The 21,989-nt window shown below is 40.4% G+C and overlaps 1 protein-coding gene across 1 annotated transcript in view; it reads right to left on the reverse strand.

The window, feature by feature from the left end:
• BPTF (bromodomain PHD finger transcription factor) overlaps positions 1 to 21,989 on the reverse strand; it is a 190,425-nt gene that overhangs the window by 25,657 nt on the left and 142,779 nt on the right. Inside the window, exons 18-28 of the mRNA XM_077780359.1 lie at positions 18,755 to 18,879; positions 17,821 to 17,949; positions 15,914 to 16,064; positions 15,452 to 15,575; positions 12,843 to 13,089; positions 12,312 to 12,473; positions 11,943 to 12,094; positions 10,917 to 11,025; positions 5,346 to 5,563; positions 2,314 to 2,536; positions 767 to 1,671 (exon numbers count right to left, since the gene is read on the reverse strand). Of these exons, the coding sequence (XP_077636485.1) occupies positions 767 to 1,671; positions 2,314 to 2,536; positions 5,346 to 5,563; positions 10,917 to 11,025; positions 11,943 to 12,094; positions 12,312 to 12,473; positions 12,843 to 13,089; positions 15,452 to 15,575; positions 15,914 to 16,064; positions 17,821 to 17,949; positions 18,755 to 18,879 (2,545 nt within the window). The remainder of the gene's footprint in view (positions 1 to 766; positions 1,672 to 2,313; positions 2,537 to 5,345; positions 5,564 to 10,916; positions 11,026 to 11,942; positions 12,095 to 12,311; positions 12,474 to 12,842; positions 13,090 to 15,451; positions 15,576 to 15,913; positions 16,065 to 17,820; positions 17,950 to 18,754; positions 18,880 to 21,989) is intronic.

Raw genomic sequence — 21,989 nt, forward strand, 5'->3', positions numbered from 1 at the left:
TTACAATAATCTTGTGTGGCTGGAAAGAAAGGGAGTATTAATGAGGAGACAGAGCTCAGGGCAGAGAGGACAGTGGCACGGACTGAATAGGAGACCTGGGAACCGAACGCAGGTCTCCGGACCTGGGGACACTGGAAATCCACACTCAACCCCCTGACTAATGCTGAGTGGTACATGCTGTTGATACAAAGACAGCTTCCCCCAGGAATGCTTCAGGGTCTTCTACGTGTGACTTCATTTTAAGTAGAATAATTCTAACTCCTCTAAACTGCCTTACTTCACTAAGATGCTATGGTAGGATGCCACTTTTTATCTGAGCTAGGGAATAGAAGAATCTCAACCTCTAACAAGGGTGTGGTTAGAAATGCAAATGAGTTTCAATTGTCTGTAATGTGTTCCTCATGCAAACTAAGAAGTGGCAACCGCAAATAACTTCAGGGCGCCTCTGTTCCCCGGGTGGCTTTGAACTTGGTTGACCTTCAAGTTTCATTATCCATGGTCCGGAAACTCCTAACTCCGTCCTTCCCATCTTAGTTCTCCCCAAATACAGGCAGTTTTTCTAATGAGCACTGATCGTTACATCCGACAAAGAGTTCCAAGCCATGGCAGTCATTCATTATTTCCTCGTCAATCCAGTGCTGCTTTCTAAATTGAACCGTCAGTGACTTTGTCTCCTGTAGGAAACCTGATACAACCAACACTAGGTCTACTGCACAGCACAATAATTCAAGCTACTGAACATGCTGCTTTTACTTAATAACTTTACCTGTTTCTGAATGATTTCACTTTGATTAGAAGCTTGGAGAGTGTGTTCCCGCTTAATTTCTATCTGTTGCTGCTTCTTCTTTTGCTGCTGATCCCTGAGTTGCTGAACCCTTTGCAACTGCTCTTGCACACTGGCTGCCTGCACTGTAACCACATTCTGAATCTGGTGAGTCTGCACAGGGCTGCTTTGCTGAATTTGAATAGGTAACTGGAGTTTGATTTGCTGGGGCACACCACCTTGCTGAGCCTGTATCTGAGCCACAACCTGTGACTGGATCTGAGAGAGAACCTGGACTTGTTGTTGCAGCTGAGGCACAGCAATGACTTGGGGCTGCGGCTGCTGTATTTGTAGCTGAGGACAGGATGGGGATGAAACAGTAACTTGACTTAACGTCTGTCCTGATGAAAGAGTTTGAGTTGGAGACTGTACCTGGGGTTGTGATTGTGGCTGGCCCTGGGAAGGTGTCTGAAGAGATGTATGTGGCTGAATTGGAATCGGTTGTGAGGTTGTAGTCTGAACCTGGGATTGCTGTCCAGGAGACACTTGGGATGGAGTTGATGGACGTATTCGAGTCTGTGGTGGACTTTGGACGCGAGCAGGAGACTGTCCTTGGACATTACTTTGAGGCTGACACTGTACTGCGACTTGGGGTTTGGAGGACTGTGCTTGGGCGGGCTGTGCTTCAGAAGGGACATGGGATGCGACAGTTGTTTGGGTCTGCACTTCAGGCTGAGCCTGCACTTCAGGCTGAGCTGGGGATGGGGGCTGGGTTGGGGGCTGGGGCTGAGCAGTCTGCGGCTGGGCTTCTGGATGACTCACACTTGATGACTGAGCTGGTGGCAAGGTTTTGGCTTGTGGCACCTGTGTCGGGGGTGATAATTTACTCTGTCTTTGTTCACTTGTACCTGTGAAAAAGAAAGACCAAATGTTTCCATGACTCTGGAACACAGAACCTTGGTTAGAGAAGAATCTGCAGGGGATTTCCTAAAGGTGAGAATTCTGGATTTCAGTAAAGAAGACTAATGCCTTAGAAATGTTCTACAGACAGGCTTGACTTAGGACTCCCCTAAGCGGGGAGCCAGGCCCTCTTCCTAGAAATCAGCCACGACTTCTGGCACAGGCTAACGTTAAACCCTCATTTTTCTCGTGCGGTGCAGTGACAGCAGCCGGCAGTGGGAGGCTAACACGGTGGTTCCGGACCTGCAGCTCTCAAGGGCAAGCCATGAGCGTGGAGAGATCCACCTTCCCCGAGATGACCTGCGTGACTCCACTGGTGCCCACAAGGCTGGGCGACAAGCAAATGTGGGCAGTTACCATGACATCCACTGCTCTGGGCCCCCACCCCAATTTCCTATATTTTTATGGGGTGAAGGAGGGGACAAGGGAACCTGTAGGAACAAGAGATCTTGTGAGGCTAACGGGTCACCTCTTAAGCTCACTGGCTGCAGGCACATCCTCCCAAAGATAAACACCGGGCCTCCTTTCCCTCTATTAGCCCAGCAACTTGTGGGATAACACGCGGCACTTCTGATAATCCCAAGTGTTACCTGCTGCCGTAGTGGAAACGGTGGTGGTGGTGCTGCTGGCTGCCGTGGCTGTTGTTGCCAAAGGCGTGAAGAGGAACCGCTGCACGGTACCATTAGGCATGGCGGCTTGCATGAGCTGCTGTCCTGGACCCGGAAGTATAGTCACCCCTTGAGGTATCAACTGCAACTGTCCAGTCGTTTGACCTTGTCCTTGAATTACTACTGTCAAACCTTGATTGCCACCCTATGGAAAACAACAGACAACAGGTAAACAGTGTTCGAAGCATCAACCTTTAAATATACCACTTTTACGCTGGAAAGATCCTTTTAACATAATGAAAATATGTATCTGGAGGTCTATAGAACAGCATCAAAAGGAATTCAGAGAAGCCAAAATAAGAATATTTATTTGGAAAGACTGATTGAACTAACGGACCCGGAGTTCCAGTCCCAGCTCTGCAAACGGACAGCCAGGTATCTGCGTACAAGCAACACCACTCCTCCAGATCTAAACTTCCCTACAATCTCATGAAATAAGGGCACTGATGTGAATGACTGATGTCTCCACAAAATTCTGATTTTAAACCATCTTATAATTGTATTATTTTATACTTTTCAAAGCGTCTTTTTACACACGGTCCCATTTGATTCTCACAATGGACTTGTGACTTCATGGAGTAGGGAGAGAAAATACTACTATGATATTATCACCAATTAAGAAATTCAAGGTTAAAAAGTTCCTGTCACTTGCCCAAAGTTACAGGCCAACTTAAAGGTGAGAAAAACTCAGGTCTCCTGGTCTCACTTTTTCAGTATGTACCAGATTATGTACAGTATGTGTCTGTGTGCGCTAAAGTATGAAAAGCTTAGGGTTTAGACATGGAATGGAAACATCAAGTCATGAGGGTTGCTAATGCCTGAGTAGTCACCAAAATGGGGACCGGGAACTAAAAACTCTGTACTGACACTTCTGTCCAGGATTTATTAATCCAAGAAAATTAACTACTAGGGACATGGTGGAGAGTTAGAAAGCAAAGTAAAACAACCCACCCCAAATTCCCAACAGCCCAGGCTGAAGCCACCAAGTTCACATACTAACATACATTTGCTTTACTCATGCGTCCTTATTTACTCTTGCATTCCAAAAATTTTTTTTTACATATTCACAAATACATAAAACACCAAGTATAGTTAAAAATAAGTATAAAGTAAATATCTATAAAATCAGCACTCAGGTCAGCATCACCAGTATCAGAGAAGGCCCTGCTGCGATCTGCTCTCATCTCCATACCCTTCCCTTCCACTGGAGGGCAGCACTGTTCTCACTGTTTTGGTAACCTCACACTTTTTCATAGTGCTACTGCTTGCGTATAGATCTGTATGGGGCTACAGGGTCACAACTTGAAGAACACCGTCCACGAAGAACGGGATGGGAAGGACGCCACTCTCGGTAGACAGTGCAGTAGCCCTGAATCCCTATATAATACAGCTAGTCTTGCTCGTTCCTGAATTTTATGCAAATGGAATCATAATGTAAGTTTCTTACTTGCTCCTTTCACTCAACAATGGGGTTCTGTGTGGCCACAGGTTTTCATTCTCATTAGTGTAGGATCGTACGCAATTTATTGAACTGATAGTAGACAGATATTTGGGCTGTTCTCAGTTTTTATGCGGCTATGAATACTCAGGGTCATTATCCTGTTGTTCACGTGAACGAGAACTTCATTAGGGAATATAGGAGAATTCCTGGACCTGAGATATCCATGTCCTCAACTTTGCCAGGTAACGCCTAGGAGTCTTCCAAATGATTACCTGCAGTTGCACATGGAAGTTTATTTTGTCTCTTGTCTGCTCTTCATCTTGTCCAACATTTTAATTTTTAACAACCTCTTACGTACATGGTTCTCATATCCGTTTCCCTCACTACCAATGGAGTTTAGTAGGTTTTTTGATTATAGACATTTAAATGTCTTCTCTCCTTGTCAAGTTTGTTTGCTCTTTTTTTTGAGCTTTGCTCTTTTGCCTTCTTGATTTTTAGTAATTCTTCATGTGTTTTGGATAAGTCTTTGTACTACTTTTTATAATGTTTGACGAACTGACGTTCTTATTTTTAATGGAGCTAAATTTATAAATCTTTTCCTTTATGGTTAGTGTTTTCGTGTGTAAGTAACAAAGCCTTTCTTTCCTATCCTAAGGTTAGGAAGGTATTCTTGTATCTTCTCTTCTGAAAGTATTATACTCTTACCCTTCACAGGTAGGACTTTTATCCTCCTGGAAAGGAGCTGGGAAATGACGTAGTGGCCCAGTTTCACAGTTTTCCACATAAACTCAATTGTCCCAGCACCATTTACTGGAAAGTCTGCTCTTTTCTCAATGACCTGCAATGACATCGCTATCATGGAACAAGCGTTCACATGTGCACAGGTCACTTTTTGCACTCTCTGCTGTGCTATTCATCTCTCTGTCCGAGTTGTCTGTACCCTTCTGTACTAGTGAGTGAGACATTATCATCAATATTTTTATATCAGGTCGTCATATAGGGCCAAAGCCTCCTGTTCATCAAAAATATTATAATTTTTCTTTCTCCTTTGCACTTCCATTTTAAAATTTTAAAAAATCGGCCTGTCAGTTTCCACAAGAAAATCTCCTTGGATTTTTAAAGGAACTGCACTCAACCTACTGATTACTATTAGAAGAACTGAGAACACTTGAATCTTGCAAGGAAACAGCTCAGGTACTCAAATTTTATTTTTCTCATGGAAATTGGTCAACGAATAACATTTTGGTACTTAGGAGGGTTATCCACCTGGCTGTTTTAGTTCCCAGTCTAAGGGCTCTAGATAACGGAAACTGATTATATCTCACCTTTAAGAAGTATTTTTGTTTGACTCTACAAAGCAGCCATTTCTTTAAAAAAGTACATTTTAACCTTCTGAGAAGTACCTGTTTTTAAACTTACTACAACAACAAATGAGGTCATTTCTAGAGTTAACTAAGTGGAATTACAAATAAAAACTGAAAAAAGAGAGTTACAATGAAATGCCATTACTTACGTGGCCCTGTGTTAACTGAGTGAGTTGAGCCATGGTGAGCTTCACCTGTCCCTGCTGGGGGCGAGGGGCCGGGGAGGGTGAAGACTGCAGATTTGCACTGGGTGCTCCCGAAGTTATTCCTTTCTGCCCGGGTGCTGAGGAAACTGTACTAGCAGTAGAGATTGCGGTGGAAACGGGCTGCCCTCTAATGATCTGGGTCACCACTTGCTGGGGGGCGCCTACACAAACAGCAAAACATTATGAATTTTTATATGCCCCCAGGCAATATTTCGAGTTGAAATACCGCTCAACACGTCAGGTGAATGCACTCTTCTCCGTTTTCAAAAAGACTCATGTGATGCCTTCAGCCCAAAGCTACGCTCAGACATATCCATGCCCAGATTCCCACCTGTTTTCGCTCAGCTCACTGACAGCCATTCCCCACTTCCTGCTATCTGCAGGAGACTGAAAAAACAATATTCTTCCTGTGAGGCTAAAGCTAAAATAACAAGAGGGAAGACTGAAGGAAAAAGATAGATTTAATAAGCCATTTTATAAGGCTGCCTTTCCTTAGGAATATTTAATATAAGATGACAATCTAATATATAATGACTTCCTATGAATTTTAAACATAACAGGACTATTCTGAACCAGCCAGGTTTATAAATGAGCTCTTCTTACAGCTCTTCATCAGACAGTTTGGGAGACCCACAGGGTCAAGATCACTATATCCTCAACATCAGGGCAAAATGCTCAAAGAAGGCATCCGTAGTTCATTCCTCAATAAACATCTACTGGATGAGTTAATTTTAATTCAGATGGCTCAACAGTCTTCTAAAAACTTTAATTCTCATTTAACTTGCTGAAACTTGAGGGAAAGACAGGTGGACTCCCCTTCCCACCTCCTATGGAATAGTTGCTAAGAGTAATTATCTGGTAACTAATTTCACATTTATAATGTCCTAACTCATTAATTAGTGAATAACATCACATTTATGAAATTTTACATTCATTTTCTGTCTTTTGTTCCATAGGTGAATATATCGTATTTCTTGTATTTCTTTTAATGAATGGTGTTTAATATTCTTGTACATGTATAACACTGAATGTCTTCTGATACTCAGAATACCTTCCTCCTTTATCTTTTAATAAATAATGCTATGGTGAAATCCTTGTTCATAAATTTTTATGCACTTCTAGTTCTTTCCTTAAAATAAACTCCCCTCACTATTACTGGGTTTCTAGTAGGAACACAGTACCTAAACGAATTTTATTTTTTTTTAAATTTTTGAGAGTCAGAGAGAGACAGTGTGAGCAGGGGAGGGTCAGAGAGAGAGAGATACAGAATTTGAAGACAGGCTCCGGGCTCTGAGCTAGCTGTCAGCACAGAGCCCAACGTGGGGCTCGAACCCACGAACCGTGAGATCCTGACCTGAGCTGAAATTGGACGCTTAACCGGCTGAGCCACCCAGGTGCCCCAGTACCTAACTGAATTTAAATAGGTTATCCCAGCTCACACTCTCACCATTACCAAGATTCTATTTCACTGGAAATAGAATAGAACCCTGGCAACCCTACCTGCTATTACTAAAGTACAATCTACCAGCCATCAGAAACGGTATGATGGTTTCATGGTATCTGAATTTCCTCAATTACTATACAGGGTCAGCCTTTAGATCCTGGTCAAGTCATTATGCTTCATGTGTGAACTCTCTACACTCCTTCCCACTTCTCTACATTTCCTACTTACTTATGGTTGATTTTTAGGGATTAAAGGTATAAATTATAACTATATATTTCTCCTGCTTTGCATTCTGCCTTTTGTTTCTTTTTAACAAAGTTGTGTGTGTCTGTTTTCCTTATTGTAGCTTTAATAATCACTTTTAAAGTTTTCCTGCATTCTCTAATCAGATCTACCTTTTCAAGTAGGTGCCTAGTCATGATATACGCTGGGAGGTTTAACCCCACCCCACCCCAAAATATAAACTGATACTTCTACTATCATTTACGATAAGTCCCGTCTGTCTTTCTTGACTCAAAATGACAGCTTTGTCACACTGCAAATTCTCACATGTAATGCCTCAAGTGCTTCTATTGGTTTAGTTTCCTTTGTTACCAGTGCTGATTCTGGTCATGTATTAATATGTTTTAACAACTGGTAGTGTACATTTTCCATCATTACTCTTTCTTCTAAACTTTTCTCCATTATTCGCATCCATTTATTAACATGAACCAAAAAAAAAGGTACATTTTGGGAAGTCAAGTGCTTTAAGTTGAGAACTTCTGGACCCCACAGTATGTCCCTGTACTGCAGTTTGAGGAACAATGCATGAAAAATGACTTTACTTGATCCCCTGGTACTGATACGATGTCATCATAAACACGAATGGATTAAAAGGTTTGTAATGATCATACGATGGTCATTCAGACGATCCCCAACATGTATGTAATCTGTTTCGAGATGATCACCAATGTGCAAATGCAAATATTAAATAAATTTTTATTACATCCAGGGAGTCCGTGGATTCTATTTCGGGAAAGGCTAGTGTGGTGGGAGGAACAGGATAAGCTGATCGATCTGCCCACAATCAGAGATACACTACGCACATCCACCCCTCTCCACCTCTCCAGCCCCAACTCCTAGAATTCCTCCCCGTCTTCACTGGCACCAGATCCACTGGCTGTCTTGCTTTTTCCCTGATAAGCAAGACACACTCATGTGTCACTATGGATTTATGGACTCACATATGCAAGTCAAACACATACCTGAAGGCAAAAGGGAACAAAAGGCTCTATACACCTTGCAATCACCAAATTTTTTCAGTTTTGTAAGTATATTACCATTTGTCATTTATAATTCTTTTTCTCTTTTACATTAGTTTTACTGTTCCCTTTAGTTACCTGACAGCTATTTTTGAACAATGATAGATACTGAATTTTACAAACTGTCACTGCAGCATTAAGTGAAATAGGAATCATACTTTATTTTCTAGGGTAAATCCTGTTTAGGCTTTTAGAAAAACAAAACAAGGGCACCTGGGTAGCTCAGCCAGTTCAGCATCTGACTCTTGATTTCGGCTCAGGGCATGTATAACCTCACAGTTTGTGAGTTCAAGCCCCATATCAAGCTCTACACTGACTATGTGGGGCATGCTTGGGATTCTCTCTATTTCTCTGCCCCATCCTCCCACCCAATTAAATAAATAAGCTTTAAAAAGAAAAACAAAACAATACTTTTTATTTTGTATTAGAACTGAGATAAAATTGCAAATTGAATGGAAAAGATTTAATCTTTTCTGCTCCCTATACCCTGGAACTTTTTTTTATAAGAAAGAAATTGCTTCCTAATCATTTCAAAGAATTTTACCATAAAACCAAGGTTTAGAATTCTTTTTTGTAGGTAATCCTATAGCAACTTGGCAATTTCTTTCCTTGAGATGAGTCATCGAGACTTGACATTTATAAGCACAGTATACACTTTTGCCTCATTATTCAAACTGATTTAGTTCCTGAATATGGACGATAAGAATTCTCCAAGGTCTTTTCTTTTTTTAAGTTTATTTTGAGAGAGAAAGAGATAGCACAAGTAGGGGAGGAGCACACAGAGAGGGGAGAGAATTCCAAGCAGGTCCCATGCTGTCAGCACAGAGCCCAATATATGGGCTCGACCCCACAAACCATGAGATCATGACCTGAGCTGAAATCAAGAGTCAGATGCTTAACCGACTAAGCCACCCAGGTGTCCCTCTCCAAAGTCTTATTAGAAAGATACCTATGAACAATTCTCTTTTGGTTAAAAAAAGTTCATTCTACTTTTATAGTAGAATTCTATAAACTAGCAATTTGTTCCTCTTTCTCAAGATTAGAGTTGCAAAAGAATGGTTTATTTTAATAACATTTGCCCTTTTCTATTCTTCTCCTTTCTTTAAAGATTTTATTAATCTATACATCCAAAGTGGGACTCAAACTGACAACCCCAAGGATCAAGAGTCACATGCTCTACCAACTGAGCCAGACAGGCACCTAGCCCTTTTCTGTTTCCTAATTATTATCTGTACTTTCACTTTACTTCTTCCTGTTTTCTTTAAGACTTGTTTTACATATTTTATATATATGTATTTAAACAGCTGATTAAGACTTAAGAATATATTGGGGCACCTGGGTGGCTTATAACAGGTGGGCACCTGTTAAGTGTCCAACTTTAGACTCAGGTCATGATCTCGTGGGTGGTGAGTTTGAGCCCTGTGTCGTACTCTGTGCTAACAGCTTGGAGCCTGGAGCTTGCTTCAGATTCTCTTTCTCCCTTTCTCTGCCCCTCCCCTGCTCATGTGCCCGCATACTTTCTCTTTTTCTCAAAAACGAATAAAGGTTAAAAAATTGTTTTCAAAAAGACTTAAGAATATGGGGTTTGGGTCTGTTTTGTTCTCCAATGTATTTTAATTGCCTAGAGTAGGTGCTCAAGTATTTACTGAATTAATTTGCCTCTGAGTTCAGCTTTCGCAGCACGACTCAGGTGCTACTTAATAATGTGCTTGAAACTATGCATTTGATGTTTCCTTAACTTAAAATTTACTTATAAAAACACTTGTTTTTAAGTTTCCAAGCAAGTAAAAATCAGTAGAATAAATTATTATTAACTTCTAGCTTTACTCTGAAGAATGTGGGCTATACAATTTCTACTTTTTGGAAAGAATTCATCAGGTTTTGCCTATGACTCATTATGTGACCATTTTGGTACAAACAGCCCACAAATATTTAAAGCCAATGTATTCCTGAAGGTTTGACAGTTGCATGCGGCCTGTTTCTGGTCTATGACGCTTCTGTTAATCCCTCCTTGGTATCAAATAGTTTTTGCTTTATACACTCCAATGAAATCTTATTTGGTTCTTAAAGATCCCAAATTGCACCCTTGTTGCAAGTTTTTATCTTTAAGACAATGTAAAAACCATGGACTTTTACTCTGTTTAATATCAGTAGGGCAATCCGTGTCCTCTGCCCCCAAGCCCCATCCTGTTTCTTTTCTTTCTCTTTTTGGTCTTTGCCCATCTTTTTATTATTTACCTTTGTGGTAATTATGTTTCTCATAAATGTACAGTTGGGTTTTCTGTTCAATCTTTTGTGTTCAGCTTTTAATATGGGAGCTTTAGCTTATTCACATTAATGAAAGGCTGATACTGCCTCTTTAATCTTTTTTTTTACGCTTTCCATTTAAATGCTTCTTGGCTGTTTCCTAGATTTTATCTCTTTTGCCACACAGACTGCTGTTCTTTGTTCATTTTCTTTACTCCAATGATTTGAATTAGTATATATTCCATCTACTAGAGGTTTCTAAAACATTTTTATTAAGCAAACTTGGATCTACTTTTCTCTTATTGGCAAAGCATCTATGGATGTCCTCCACAATGGATTAGAAATTTAGTACGCTGTGAAGTATTCACTCACAACGCAGAATACTAACCACTATACGATCATGGCCTGAAGTATTCATTCAAATTAGTATTTTCTAGTATGTAAAGTGGCCAATACAGACCAATATAGATTTCCTAGACTGGGTGTTTAGATGCATAATGAAAATGCTGGAGGGATGAATACCTGGCTGTACCATCACAGGTGTTCGAATAATTGCCTTTCCTAGTGTTGACTGTTGGAGTGGTGTTCTAATCACCGTCATACCAGGGCGGATCTGAGGCCCTGTGATTACCTATAAACGACACAAAGGGCAATGAATTAAAATGCTTTTAAAAGACAAAAAAAGCATGATGGACTTAGAACACAGATCTTTAAACATTTTATATTGATAATTAGATCTACAGAAGTGACAAAGGTTCTTGGGCATTACATTTTCAATTATATGAAGCATCAGAATAAAGATGGAATTCTGAGGGGAGAAAACTTAACCCATATGAGATCACACGAGATTCTTTGTCACTGATATCAATTACAGCCTACAGATTAGACTAGAAGGAAGGAACAAGACTCAGTGAAGCTCTGTTCTATAATCACCATAGTTGCTCAGAGGAAAATGTTGGGTCCTATTCTCCCGGAGGTTCAATACCTATCTGTCACCCACAGAATATAAGATCAGAAACCAAATGTCCTTTCACAGTTTTAGAGAAAAGACCATGGAGCCTATTGTTTTCAGTTTTACAGTTAGGTTCAGAACGTTTTCAAGTCTGCAAAACTTGAAACCTTTTCGATGATGCTAGAGCCAAGGAAATGGTGTATCTAATGTGTGTGCATCGGCTGATAACAAACGAGCTATACTGCCACGGATTCTATTTTTCATCTCACTTCTCAGCTGCATACCAGGTTTCCCTCGGGGCTCCAATGCTATCCATTGTTTTATATGAAGGGATTTTCTTTACAAAATCCTAGAAAGCATTTCTTATGATTCATAAACTAATATGCTATTACCTATATGTTGAAAATTAACATTTTATGTATCATTTATGCTTTGATACGTAACAGATCTTTTAAAAAATCAGTACCTTGTCATAGATTAAATAAAAGGGAAAGGAAGATTAGAAGCTAAGTTACTCCTGGAAGAGGCCATTCTAAAAACTCCAACCTGGTGTGGTTAACACTTCAAAACCAAATAAGGCTGTAGCGAACTCTTACTTGTGAAGTGCTTGTGGTTGCTCCAGAGCCTGAGGTATTGGGCCTAATTGTGACTGTTGCTGTCCTGGGCTGGAATGAAGTAAAGGTCTGCTGACTTGTACCTGTACTTGATGGAATGATACCCAGGACTTTCTGCTGTACTTGAACAACGCCTTAAAAAAAGATGAGGAAGTCATTAACAACTGCCCTTTTAAGAAAAAGCATCAGGTGTCGCTGGGTTTCTGAGGAGAAACTACGTGTGGCAGGGATTCATAGTGGGCTACATAGAATGTGAGGTCCAAGGACTGAAATCAGTGAAAAGGAAATGAAAAATAATGGCAACAGTATGATCTGGCAAATGTGAATTAAAACTCTCCACATTTCCCTTACCTCCTTGTGTTGCTGGCACATTTACAGCGACAATCTTGCTGTTTGCAGGAAGTGGCAGTTTGGTAATTACTTTTCCTGCCATAGTGACTGGATTGCCTGTAATTTGGAACGTCTGACCTGTGCTGGCAATGGTTGGAGCAGATGTGGCAGCTGTGCTGGTGGCTAATGGGGTATAAGACATTTAATAAGCTTTAGATTTAAAATAACCAGCAACGTAGTGACTTCTAGGAAGGGCACCAATGCATGAAATGTGGCTCATTTTTGTATTTTTAAGAAAAACATTCCTCTCCACTCAAAGTAAGTGAACTATGTAAATGTTGAAAGTGAACTAATGTAAGAGAGGAGTTTCGCTCATGTCACATTATGAATATCATCTGTAACAAACCAACTGCGGCAGCTTGTTTGCTCAATCAGCTGCAGGGAAAAAAACAACAACAATTCTCTAAAGAAATGTTTCACTTCAGTCGGTAAGCGATTGAAATTTCTTTTTCCTGAACGAAAGCAATCTTTTCTTTAATAACAGCTGTGTACCTGAGTTTGACTGGCCTTGCTTAACCCACGTAGCGAAGGTCTGATGGAAGTTCTTGTTTTGCTGGAATGTCACTGTAGCTGGAGACCCAACTTTAGTAGTTAGTACCATTTTTGTTCCGGTTGTCACTGAGCCACTTATGGGGGCCACCATAACTTTCTGCGCCGGAGAGATGGTACTAGTCGTGCTGTTTGCTGGGGAAGTGGTGGAAGCTGCAATTACTGTGGGTTTCTGCTGTTCCAATCGTTTCTAGAAAAGTCAGGGAGAGAAAACATGAACCAAAACAGTTCTAAATAAAAACCATGCCGTTCTGCAAGAAGTCCAGCCACAGTTTCTCCAAATCTAAGAAACTGCACCAGATTTCTAAAATATTTTATTTCTGAAAATATGTCCTTAATTTTGCCCTTCAATTTAATTTCTTGAGGAAGGCAACATTTTTGTGACTCTAAACCACATATATTTTATTAAAAGCAGTAAGTCTTTCATTAAAAAAAATTAAGAGCCATCAAATTTTTCCGGCCTCTACAAATGCCACCTTCCAGATGGCCAATAAATGAGAACATGGGTCATCTTCCTGAAGACAGGTACACCTTGCTGCTTGGGGTGGGACTTAGAGCACACAGCACATGATGGGAACTGTAAAGCGTTTCCGGTTTACTGTGATGTTAATTTATCCAATTGTAAACACATGTCAATATTTAATCACTATTCAAGTTGACAAACATGCAAGTAAGCAAGGTGAAAATTATAATAAAACATCTTTTAAGCTTCTTATCTCACTCAGTTTAAACTTTTAGCAGAAAAATATTTTAGACTATTTTATGCAGAGAAGTATAATCTGATCACACTATACGAGTCGATTTGTACACCTTTCATCACAGATTGCTAACATTTCCCGACCTTACCAACATGACAGCGTAAGCTTCCACACGTAAAAACAATAGGTGGCAATGACTTCAAACTTGGTGGCAAATGCTTTATCATCACTATCTTTTTAATGCTTTTTTAAGACTGACCCAACAGAGTTGCTGGTATTATAACTTAAAGATAAGGAAACTGAGACTCGGGGAGAGACTGTGTGTGACTGGCCCCGGGCGGAGCTAGCTACCGGTGGAGGTGAGAAGTGTACTACGACAACACCATAGTGCTGTACTACCTCCTTCCCCTGGAAACTGCTCACCGGTGACATCACAGCCAATCTTGATCTGCTTCTGGAAACATCCTATGCACCTGAATACAATGTGAGGTATTTCACATAGTTTCTCATTCTTCAGAAGAAAAGGAGTTCAGTTTTGTATACTTAGAGATGTCATCTGATTCAGTTTAAAAAAAAAAAGGAGACAAGGAAACTGAACACATATTATTCCCTGAGGATATGCCTTCAAAATTGGAAATGTTGGGGTGCCTGGGTGACTCAGTCAGTTAAGCGTCTGACTTCGGCTCAGGTCAGGATCTCATGGTTCATGGGTTCAAGCCCCGCGTCGGGCTTCTGTGCTGACAGCTAGCTCAGAGCCTGGAGCCTGTTTCAGATTCTGTGTCTCCCCCTCTCTCTGACCCTCCCCTGCTCACGTTCTCTCTTCCTCTCAAAAATAATTAAAACATTAAAAAAAATTAAAAAAAACAAACAAAATTGGAAATGCTGACTGTATTTGTAAATAAGTATTTAAATAAAATTTTAAAAATAAAACATTAGGTTTCACTGTAGAGATGACAAAATACATCCATAAAATGAAAAACAAAACAACTAGCTAGTTTTTCCATGAATGGACAGATGGACATGACAATATCCCAAAGTGCTGTGATCTCAAGCCATGAGGCAAGTGAAGGCTATGGCCTACAGTAAACCAACGTGAAAGATGCACGAAAATTTAAAAGAATATCTGGGGTGCCTGGGTGGCTCAGTCAGTTAAGCATCCGACTCTTGTTGTCAGCTCAGGTCTTGATCTCAGGGTTGTGAGCTCAAGCCCCGCGCTGGACTCCGTGCTGGGTGTGTGGCCTACTTAAAAAAATGTTTTAAAAACGTTTTATAAAATATGAGACGAAATGAATACTTTGGTTGATATGATATGCAATGTTTAAATACTTAAGTATAACTAAGTTAATGATATTGTCAATAGGCATGTATCTAGTCCCTCTATATCCAAAAGTTTATATATTTAAATTGGTTAAAAAAATCTTCAGAGTATTTTCTCAAAAGGAAAAAGGATTATTCATCTTTAATGTGGGTTCCTAGTATTGAGGCAGGTATATATTTATATATATATTATTTATAGCAGGGAAATGCAAAGAAACCATCAGTAGCTTTATGTTCCTTAATCACACCAAACTCTTACAGAGTTTTAGTACAATTTGCTTTTTCATAGACTACAGAGATCTTATAGATAAGAACTTTGCAAGAAAACGTTACCTTTGAAAATTACCCACAAACTCCTCAAACTAATGTAACACTGTGTGTCAACTATACTTCAGTAACAACAAAAAATTACCCATTGACTTTTAGATAATAAATAAAACCGCGTGAATATATCATCATTGGGCTTTTGGTGCACACGGATTTGGCTAAAAATGTCAACAACTCTCTGCCAGGTGGGACAGGTTCCAGCTCCCCCACCTGCCGGGCAGCCAAGCGCTGCTGTGAGAGGTGAGCCTCCATTTGGGCCTTGAAGTCCTCTGCCTTCTTCTGTTCACTAACCTTAGCCTGTTGTTCGACTGCTTGTGCCTTCTCTTTCTCCACTCTGCAGGAAACGAAGGAGACATCTTATCAGAACTACACTGTTAGGCATCTGGCATGAAATACTAAGTGAAATCTGGTTGACTTTCATATTATAAAAAGATATGAAATTATTTCGATTTAAAAATGAACATTAAAAGATAAATTAGAAACTGACAAGTGGATACAACACATTAAAATTAGAAATCGGACTTGAATAAATGGTATATAGCTACTAGCACTTAAAATCAAAAGGGGAAGTAAAATTAACTAGGACATACTGAATAAACTCTTAAGGTGGTAATTCAATTCCGAAGTGATAAAAGCGTCAAATATCTGACCACATGTTAACCATTTCCTTACCTTTCAGCAAACGCCCTGATCTCCCATAATTCCAACTCTTCCTCTGCTACCCAAGTTTCGATAATAACAGGGCCAGTTTGCTTGGGCGTTTCTGGTCTCTTTGGCCGCAGTGCACTTGATCGAAGGCCTTTCCTCTGAGGTGTAGGTGTTTCTTTGGAAAGTAAATCAGAGTATTTTAAGCAATATAGCTTTAAAATTGCGGTACTTCTGACATCTCCTCTTTTATCATGAAAAACAAGAGTTGGCCAACTTTTTCTTAAAGAGCCAGATGGTAAATACCTTACACTGTGCGGGCCAGATGGTCTCTCTAACAACTATTCAACTGTGCCTTTGTATCATGAAACAAGCCAGAGACCACACATAAGTGAGCATGCATGGCTGTGTTCCAATCAAACTTTATTAACAAAAGCAGGTGATGGGTCAAGGCTCATGGGCCAGGTTTGCTGGCTCCTGACATAAAAGGCCTAGGACCTGTTCCATCTTCCCGGAACACTACTCCTGGCCTCATTCCCCCTCACATGACTAATGCCTGTTCATCCTTCAGACCCCACCATGGATACAATGTCCTTCAAGGAGCCTACTGGGTTCCTCGCACACAGTTGGGCTGAGTGTCCTTGCCATGTACAACTCTGGCAATGTGTTATTTCCCCATCACAGCACTGAGAAGGGGGATTTTAAAGTTGTCCATGTAAAGAAGGGATAGGAAACTATTAAGTACAGGTAAAATCTCCTAATGTAAGATCTTAAAAATAAAAAGCAGGGAGAGGCAAGCACTGAGCCTTCCATTCGTTCAGGGAGCAGAGAAGCAGCTGAAGAAAACTGAAATAGCAGACGGACTTAGGTTATCCAAAGAGATAAGAGGCAAAGAAAAGTGACTCAAGGAGACTGCAGCCATTTGAATTGAAGGCTCTGGGGTCAAGACTAAAGACTGGTTAGAAACTGCCTCTTGCATCTGTTTCTCTGCCCATCAACTGAGCGGTCTGTTTCCATTCCAGGACACTGCTGCTTCAGTCACACTATTTACTTCGTCATTCTACGAGGATAGGTACCCCTACTGAAGTTCTTTTCAAAAAATCTGCTCTCACTTATTCTCCAGGATGAACCTTTGGATTAATTCAATCAAATATCAAAATTTAAATTTATACATCTTGGAACAACTAACTTCTATTAAATAGTATGTTTCTATCTAAGGACAGCATTCTCTTTTTACCTATTTTGTAACAGATTTTTCCCCTAAATGGTTTTATTGGACATATAAAATAACACTGATCTTTAATCTATTTATGATCTCTTGAATCTAGTCACTGACTGCACTCCTTCTAGTAACAGTTGTGACGCTCATGTTATAGTATTACAACACTACACCGTCATCTTCACTTCCCTGAGAAGAGCGGCTGAATCCAACCCTTCCATGTATTTGCTGTCCAGTGCCCGTCATGTGGGTATTCCATAAATGTTTCCTGAATCACTGTTAGATCATTTCTCCCCCAAGAACTGAAGTATTTCAAAACAGCTTTAACCCCTGAGTCGTCAATGTGCGGTGACCGCTCCTGGGCCTGAGTCCACAGCAGGTGTCGGGACTACACAAACCACAAGGACCCGGTGGCCGCCCTCTTGAAGCTGATGGTCTAGTATCAGTCCCTGTTCCACATGTCGATTATAAGAAGTATTATTACAGCTCTCTGCACCCTCCCTGTGTTTGGCACAATCCCTATGGTATCCATGTGTGTCTATTGGAATCTTGCTATGTTTACTGAATACAATTTTAAAAAATATATTATAATGAAAAGATATCTTTCTCAAAGGTTGAATGAAAAGATAAGGAAACAAATTTAATCCAATTTTAATTCATAAAAGATGTGGCCAACAGGTCAATAACAAAGAACAGAATTCTTTCTATTCCTTACCTTTTGGTGCTTCTGGAACTCCAATGGGGCAAATGATTTTCCGGATACAATATTCAGATCGAATGCCATAAGGACCAACATCTCGCCTCTTAATTATCTCTGTTGTTGTGATTTCAGTTTCAGATGTTTCTATGGTGATTTAATTCACATAGTATTAATAACCACCTAAAATAGTCAGAGACTAGAAAAGTACAACATCTGGTGCTTTAAAAAGGAGACACACATGGAATAAACTTCTGAAAACATGTGATGACTTAATGGCTTCAGAATCACTGCCAGGCTGCACTAATACGGAGTTTCTTCCTCACGGAAAATCTCTAAACTGAGCAAAATGCTGTTTGGGGGCAGCTTAGTGTCTGGTGGCAAAACAGTCAAAATAATTAAGAGAAGAGAGAAGCAGCAAGCACAGGGTTCTAGATGTCCCAGTTTAACTGATTTATTCTCTGTGACAATAAGATCTTTTAAAACTTCAGACTGATTCATATGTAAGAGACTCACCTTAGAATTTAACCCCCTTTTCCTAGCCCCCAGCATCTTACAGCATGTGCTGCCAAACTTTAGCAAAGCTGTATTTTAAAAACACAAGCGTTTTATTTTTATATATATATATATTTTTTTAATGTTTATTTATATTTGATGGGGGTGGAGCATGCATGTGCACGAGCTGGGGAGGGGCAGAGAAGGGATGAGGGGAGAATATGAATCCCAAGCAAGCAGGCTCCATAGTGGCAGCTCAGCCTGATGCAGGGCTCAAACTCATGAACTGTGAGATCATGACCTGAGCCAAAATCAAGAGTCGGACACTTAACCGACAGAGCTACCCAGGCGCCCCACGAGCATTATGTTTTAATAAATAGCAAAAATGCTTAAAATTAAGTGGGCTGTCAAGTGATTTACTCTTTTCAACTTAGACCAGAAAATGGAAAGTGCTTACCTGTCCGTGTGGTCCCTCCTCCAGGAGGAGCCTTGGCCGCCATGTCGTCCCACCTGAGGCTTGCCCACAGTAACCGTAACATAAGGCTCACTCCAGCTAAGGACTTCACAGTCTGAAGTCTATACCTGAAAGGAAAACCCAAGAGAAACGACATATGTATCGTGCATGCACACACACGTACACATTCTATTATTAAACTGAAGGACTATATCATGTCCTCATTATTAGTAATTATAATACAATTTTGTAAGCACTTTGGCTAGTCTATGTCCCTTAATAAACTAACTTTTTTGTTCCTGGGCATATCATGCATCTAACAACTTAAAAGGGTCTGTATGTCACTTCAAACGCCATATAAATTTGTTAAATGAGCATGTTTCAATGTAAGACTGATATGGCAAGAATTTATGAAGATCTTATAACATTTAGCCTAATTCCAAAACATAAGTTAGGGAAATTACAAAGGAGAACAAAATACAGGGACATAATTGTGTTACTAAATGTGGTAAGAATTTTGAAGGATAAAATCTTAACTGATTTGTGCTGAAACAAACTGAAACTGTTTAACTTTTCTCAAAACCCAACAACAAAAAGATCCCCCACAAATCCACCGAGACCTTTCCAAATGAAAAGAAATTCTGTATCCAAATGGTGGTTCTACAAAAGATGAACTACTGGGTGATGAACACCTGCTACTACTACTAACACTTTAACCGCATTAGTAGTTTTAGAATTCTACAACACAATGAATAATAAAAAAAGACAATACCATAGAAGTTATTGATCAGGAGACAATGGAATCTCTGTGTTCAGGTTTTTACTAAGCATTTTGTGCAAAGTTACTGAACATTTTAGATATTCTTCTAATATGAAAGATACATTTCAAAACGAATTTACCACAGCAGTGAAAATGTTGTCCCAAAACGGAACTGACCAAAAAATATTTTTAAAAAGCCCTCGGGTCTCAACTCTCTATTAGTGGTCTTTAAGTAATGAATTAAACACTCTTGTTGACATAGCTTAAATACTTAAATAAATACACTGGCTGACTGCGGTGTACAGAAAACCTATAAAATGAAAATAATTTCCTCTTCTAACAGAGGTAGAATAAGGTAAACCTTAGACCATTTGTATTTAAGAGGCAATGTTTCCTTTTCTAAACATGAAGCTGGGAAAATGAACATGTGAGAAAGGGAACGCTCCAGCCAAAAAGTTGCCGCAGCTTCTTAAGTTCTCACCTCGACTGTGACAGCAGTACTTTGTTCCTGTGCTGCCACCCTGTGAATCCTCTGACATGGGCAAANTCCCGGGAGGGGGTAAAGTACGGGTCACTTTCAGACCACATCCTACAGAAATGCCTAGGGAACTTTGGACGCCCAATGGAGATGCATTTGAAAAGAGAAATGTTTCTCATTCTCTCTTCTTCCTCAGATCGTTCTCTACAGTCAAACAGCAACTTCAATGCGTCTCAATTTTACAATGGAATCACCGCCAGGTGGGGACCACGCCAGCAGCCTATTCATTCATGCATTCATTGGAAGAATACTTGCGTTCCTTCTAGATTAGATAACTGAAAGGAGCTGGAGACAGGGACATGAATTATGACCCACTCCTACATCCTCAGAGCTGTGACAGAGGAAAGCACGAGGGGCACCTGACTCGGCTCAGGGACGGGGATCAGAGCTTTGCTGGAGTCTCAAAGGACAAGGATGCGGGGGTGGCTGCACGTATGCTCAGGAGGAAAGTGAGCAACAGAACACACTTCTTCCCAGGAACCACATGTGGTGTGCCAGGACTGGAGGGCAGGGGTGTGGCAGTGCGGCAAGAGATGAAGCCGGCATGAGAGAGGAGGGCAGAGCCAGAACGTCCGCACCAAATGGAAGGATAAAAGAAGAGCATTAAAGGCGATCTGTATTAAGCCCTCAGAAACTTCTGCAGTGTAGGACGGGCCATGAAGGGAAGTGCTTCTCACAGATGGGGCGGGGGACGGGCGACGAAGGCTCTCCCCTTCCAGCCCCGCAGCTGAAGGCTTGCTCAGCTCAGTCAGAACATTCACAGGGTAGATCTGCCTTTTAGGAGATCGCTGGGGCAGCACCGGGGAGACGGCTACTGGATCAAAGTGATCATGAGACAGAGTCAGGGCCCGGGAAAAAGGAAGTAAGGGAATGGACAGCGTGGAAGAAAAAAGAGGCCTAATGAGTTGACAAGACAAGTTTCACTTTTCACTACTGCTCAGCCTTCCCAGTGAATTAATAAAGATCAAACATGCACCTCTGACAGTCTTAGCTTCTACGCTAAGCATCAGACATAATTTATTCAAGTGTGAGTATAAAAATGCATTTCACATGCATGGTTTTTATAGCAATACACTTTTTAAAAATGCATTCTAAAGTCAAGAATATTTTACATATTTACCCATGCCTCTGTTAGATGAAAGGAATTATGTTTCTCTCAACTTCAGCAAATTAAGACGTTAGCATATATTTGACGGCAATATCTGTTTAAAATGTACAGGAAGGTATGTCCTTCCATTAAAAAATGAGAAGTTAACTAAACAGATACCAGTGGTGCCCACAGTGCATATTAAAACATAACAATACAAGGCTCCTGAAACCCAGCCGTGCAGAAAAGGGCCCTGGGCAACACGTGATCAGAACTGGTTCAGAGGCAAGTACTTCCCAGTTGAGCCTACCTTCCACTTGAGTAAAGAAAAGAGCAGAAAGGTCGGCCTCCACAACTGCCAGGTCATTGTAATTAAAGTATCTGTACATAGTAACTTTTCCAGTGGGAAAGAAGTTACCTGCAGGACAGTCAAGGATACATTTTGGGACCGCTCTCAATGAAGAAAGCAGAAAAGTGCAGAGTAATCCTATAATTCCATGAACTGTAATGAAGAGTTCCTTGATTCCCTGCAGGATTCTGCAAATCCTTCATTGCAGGCCCTGCAGAGAAATTGGACTTTTCAGCTGTCTCTATTGAATGTGTAATGGAGTGATGATATTTTAATTCAAATCAAAAGATGAGTTACAAAAACCTTGGTCAAACCAAATACGACTGGTCATATTAATAAGTTAATTCCTCTATCAAGAGTACTCATTCACATTTTGTTTTGGTTTGGGTTTTGTTTTATCATACTAGCCACCTGTTAATATAAAAGAAACCAAAAAAAAAAAAAAAAAGGGTATAATTTTAACTTAAAGAAAGTGGAACCACAGACACAAAGAAATGAAGCCTA

The sequence above is a fragment of the Crocuta crocuta genome, unplaced genomic scaffold (assembly GCF_008692635.1).
Source record: "Crocuta crocuta isolate KB4526 unplaced genomic scaffold, BGI_CrCroc_1.0 scaffold288, whole genome shotgun sequence".
NCBI classification, from domain to species: Eukaryota; Metazoa; Chordata; class Mammalia; order Carnivora; family Hyaenidae; genus Crocuta; species Crocuta crocuta.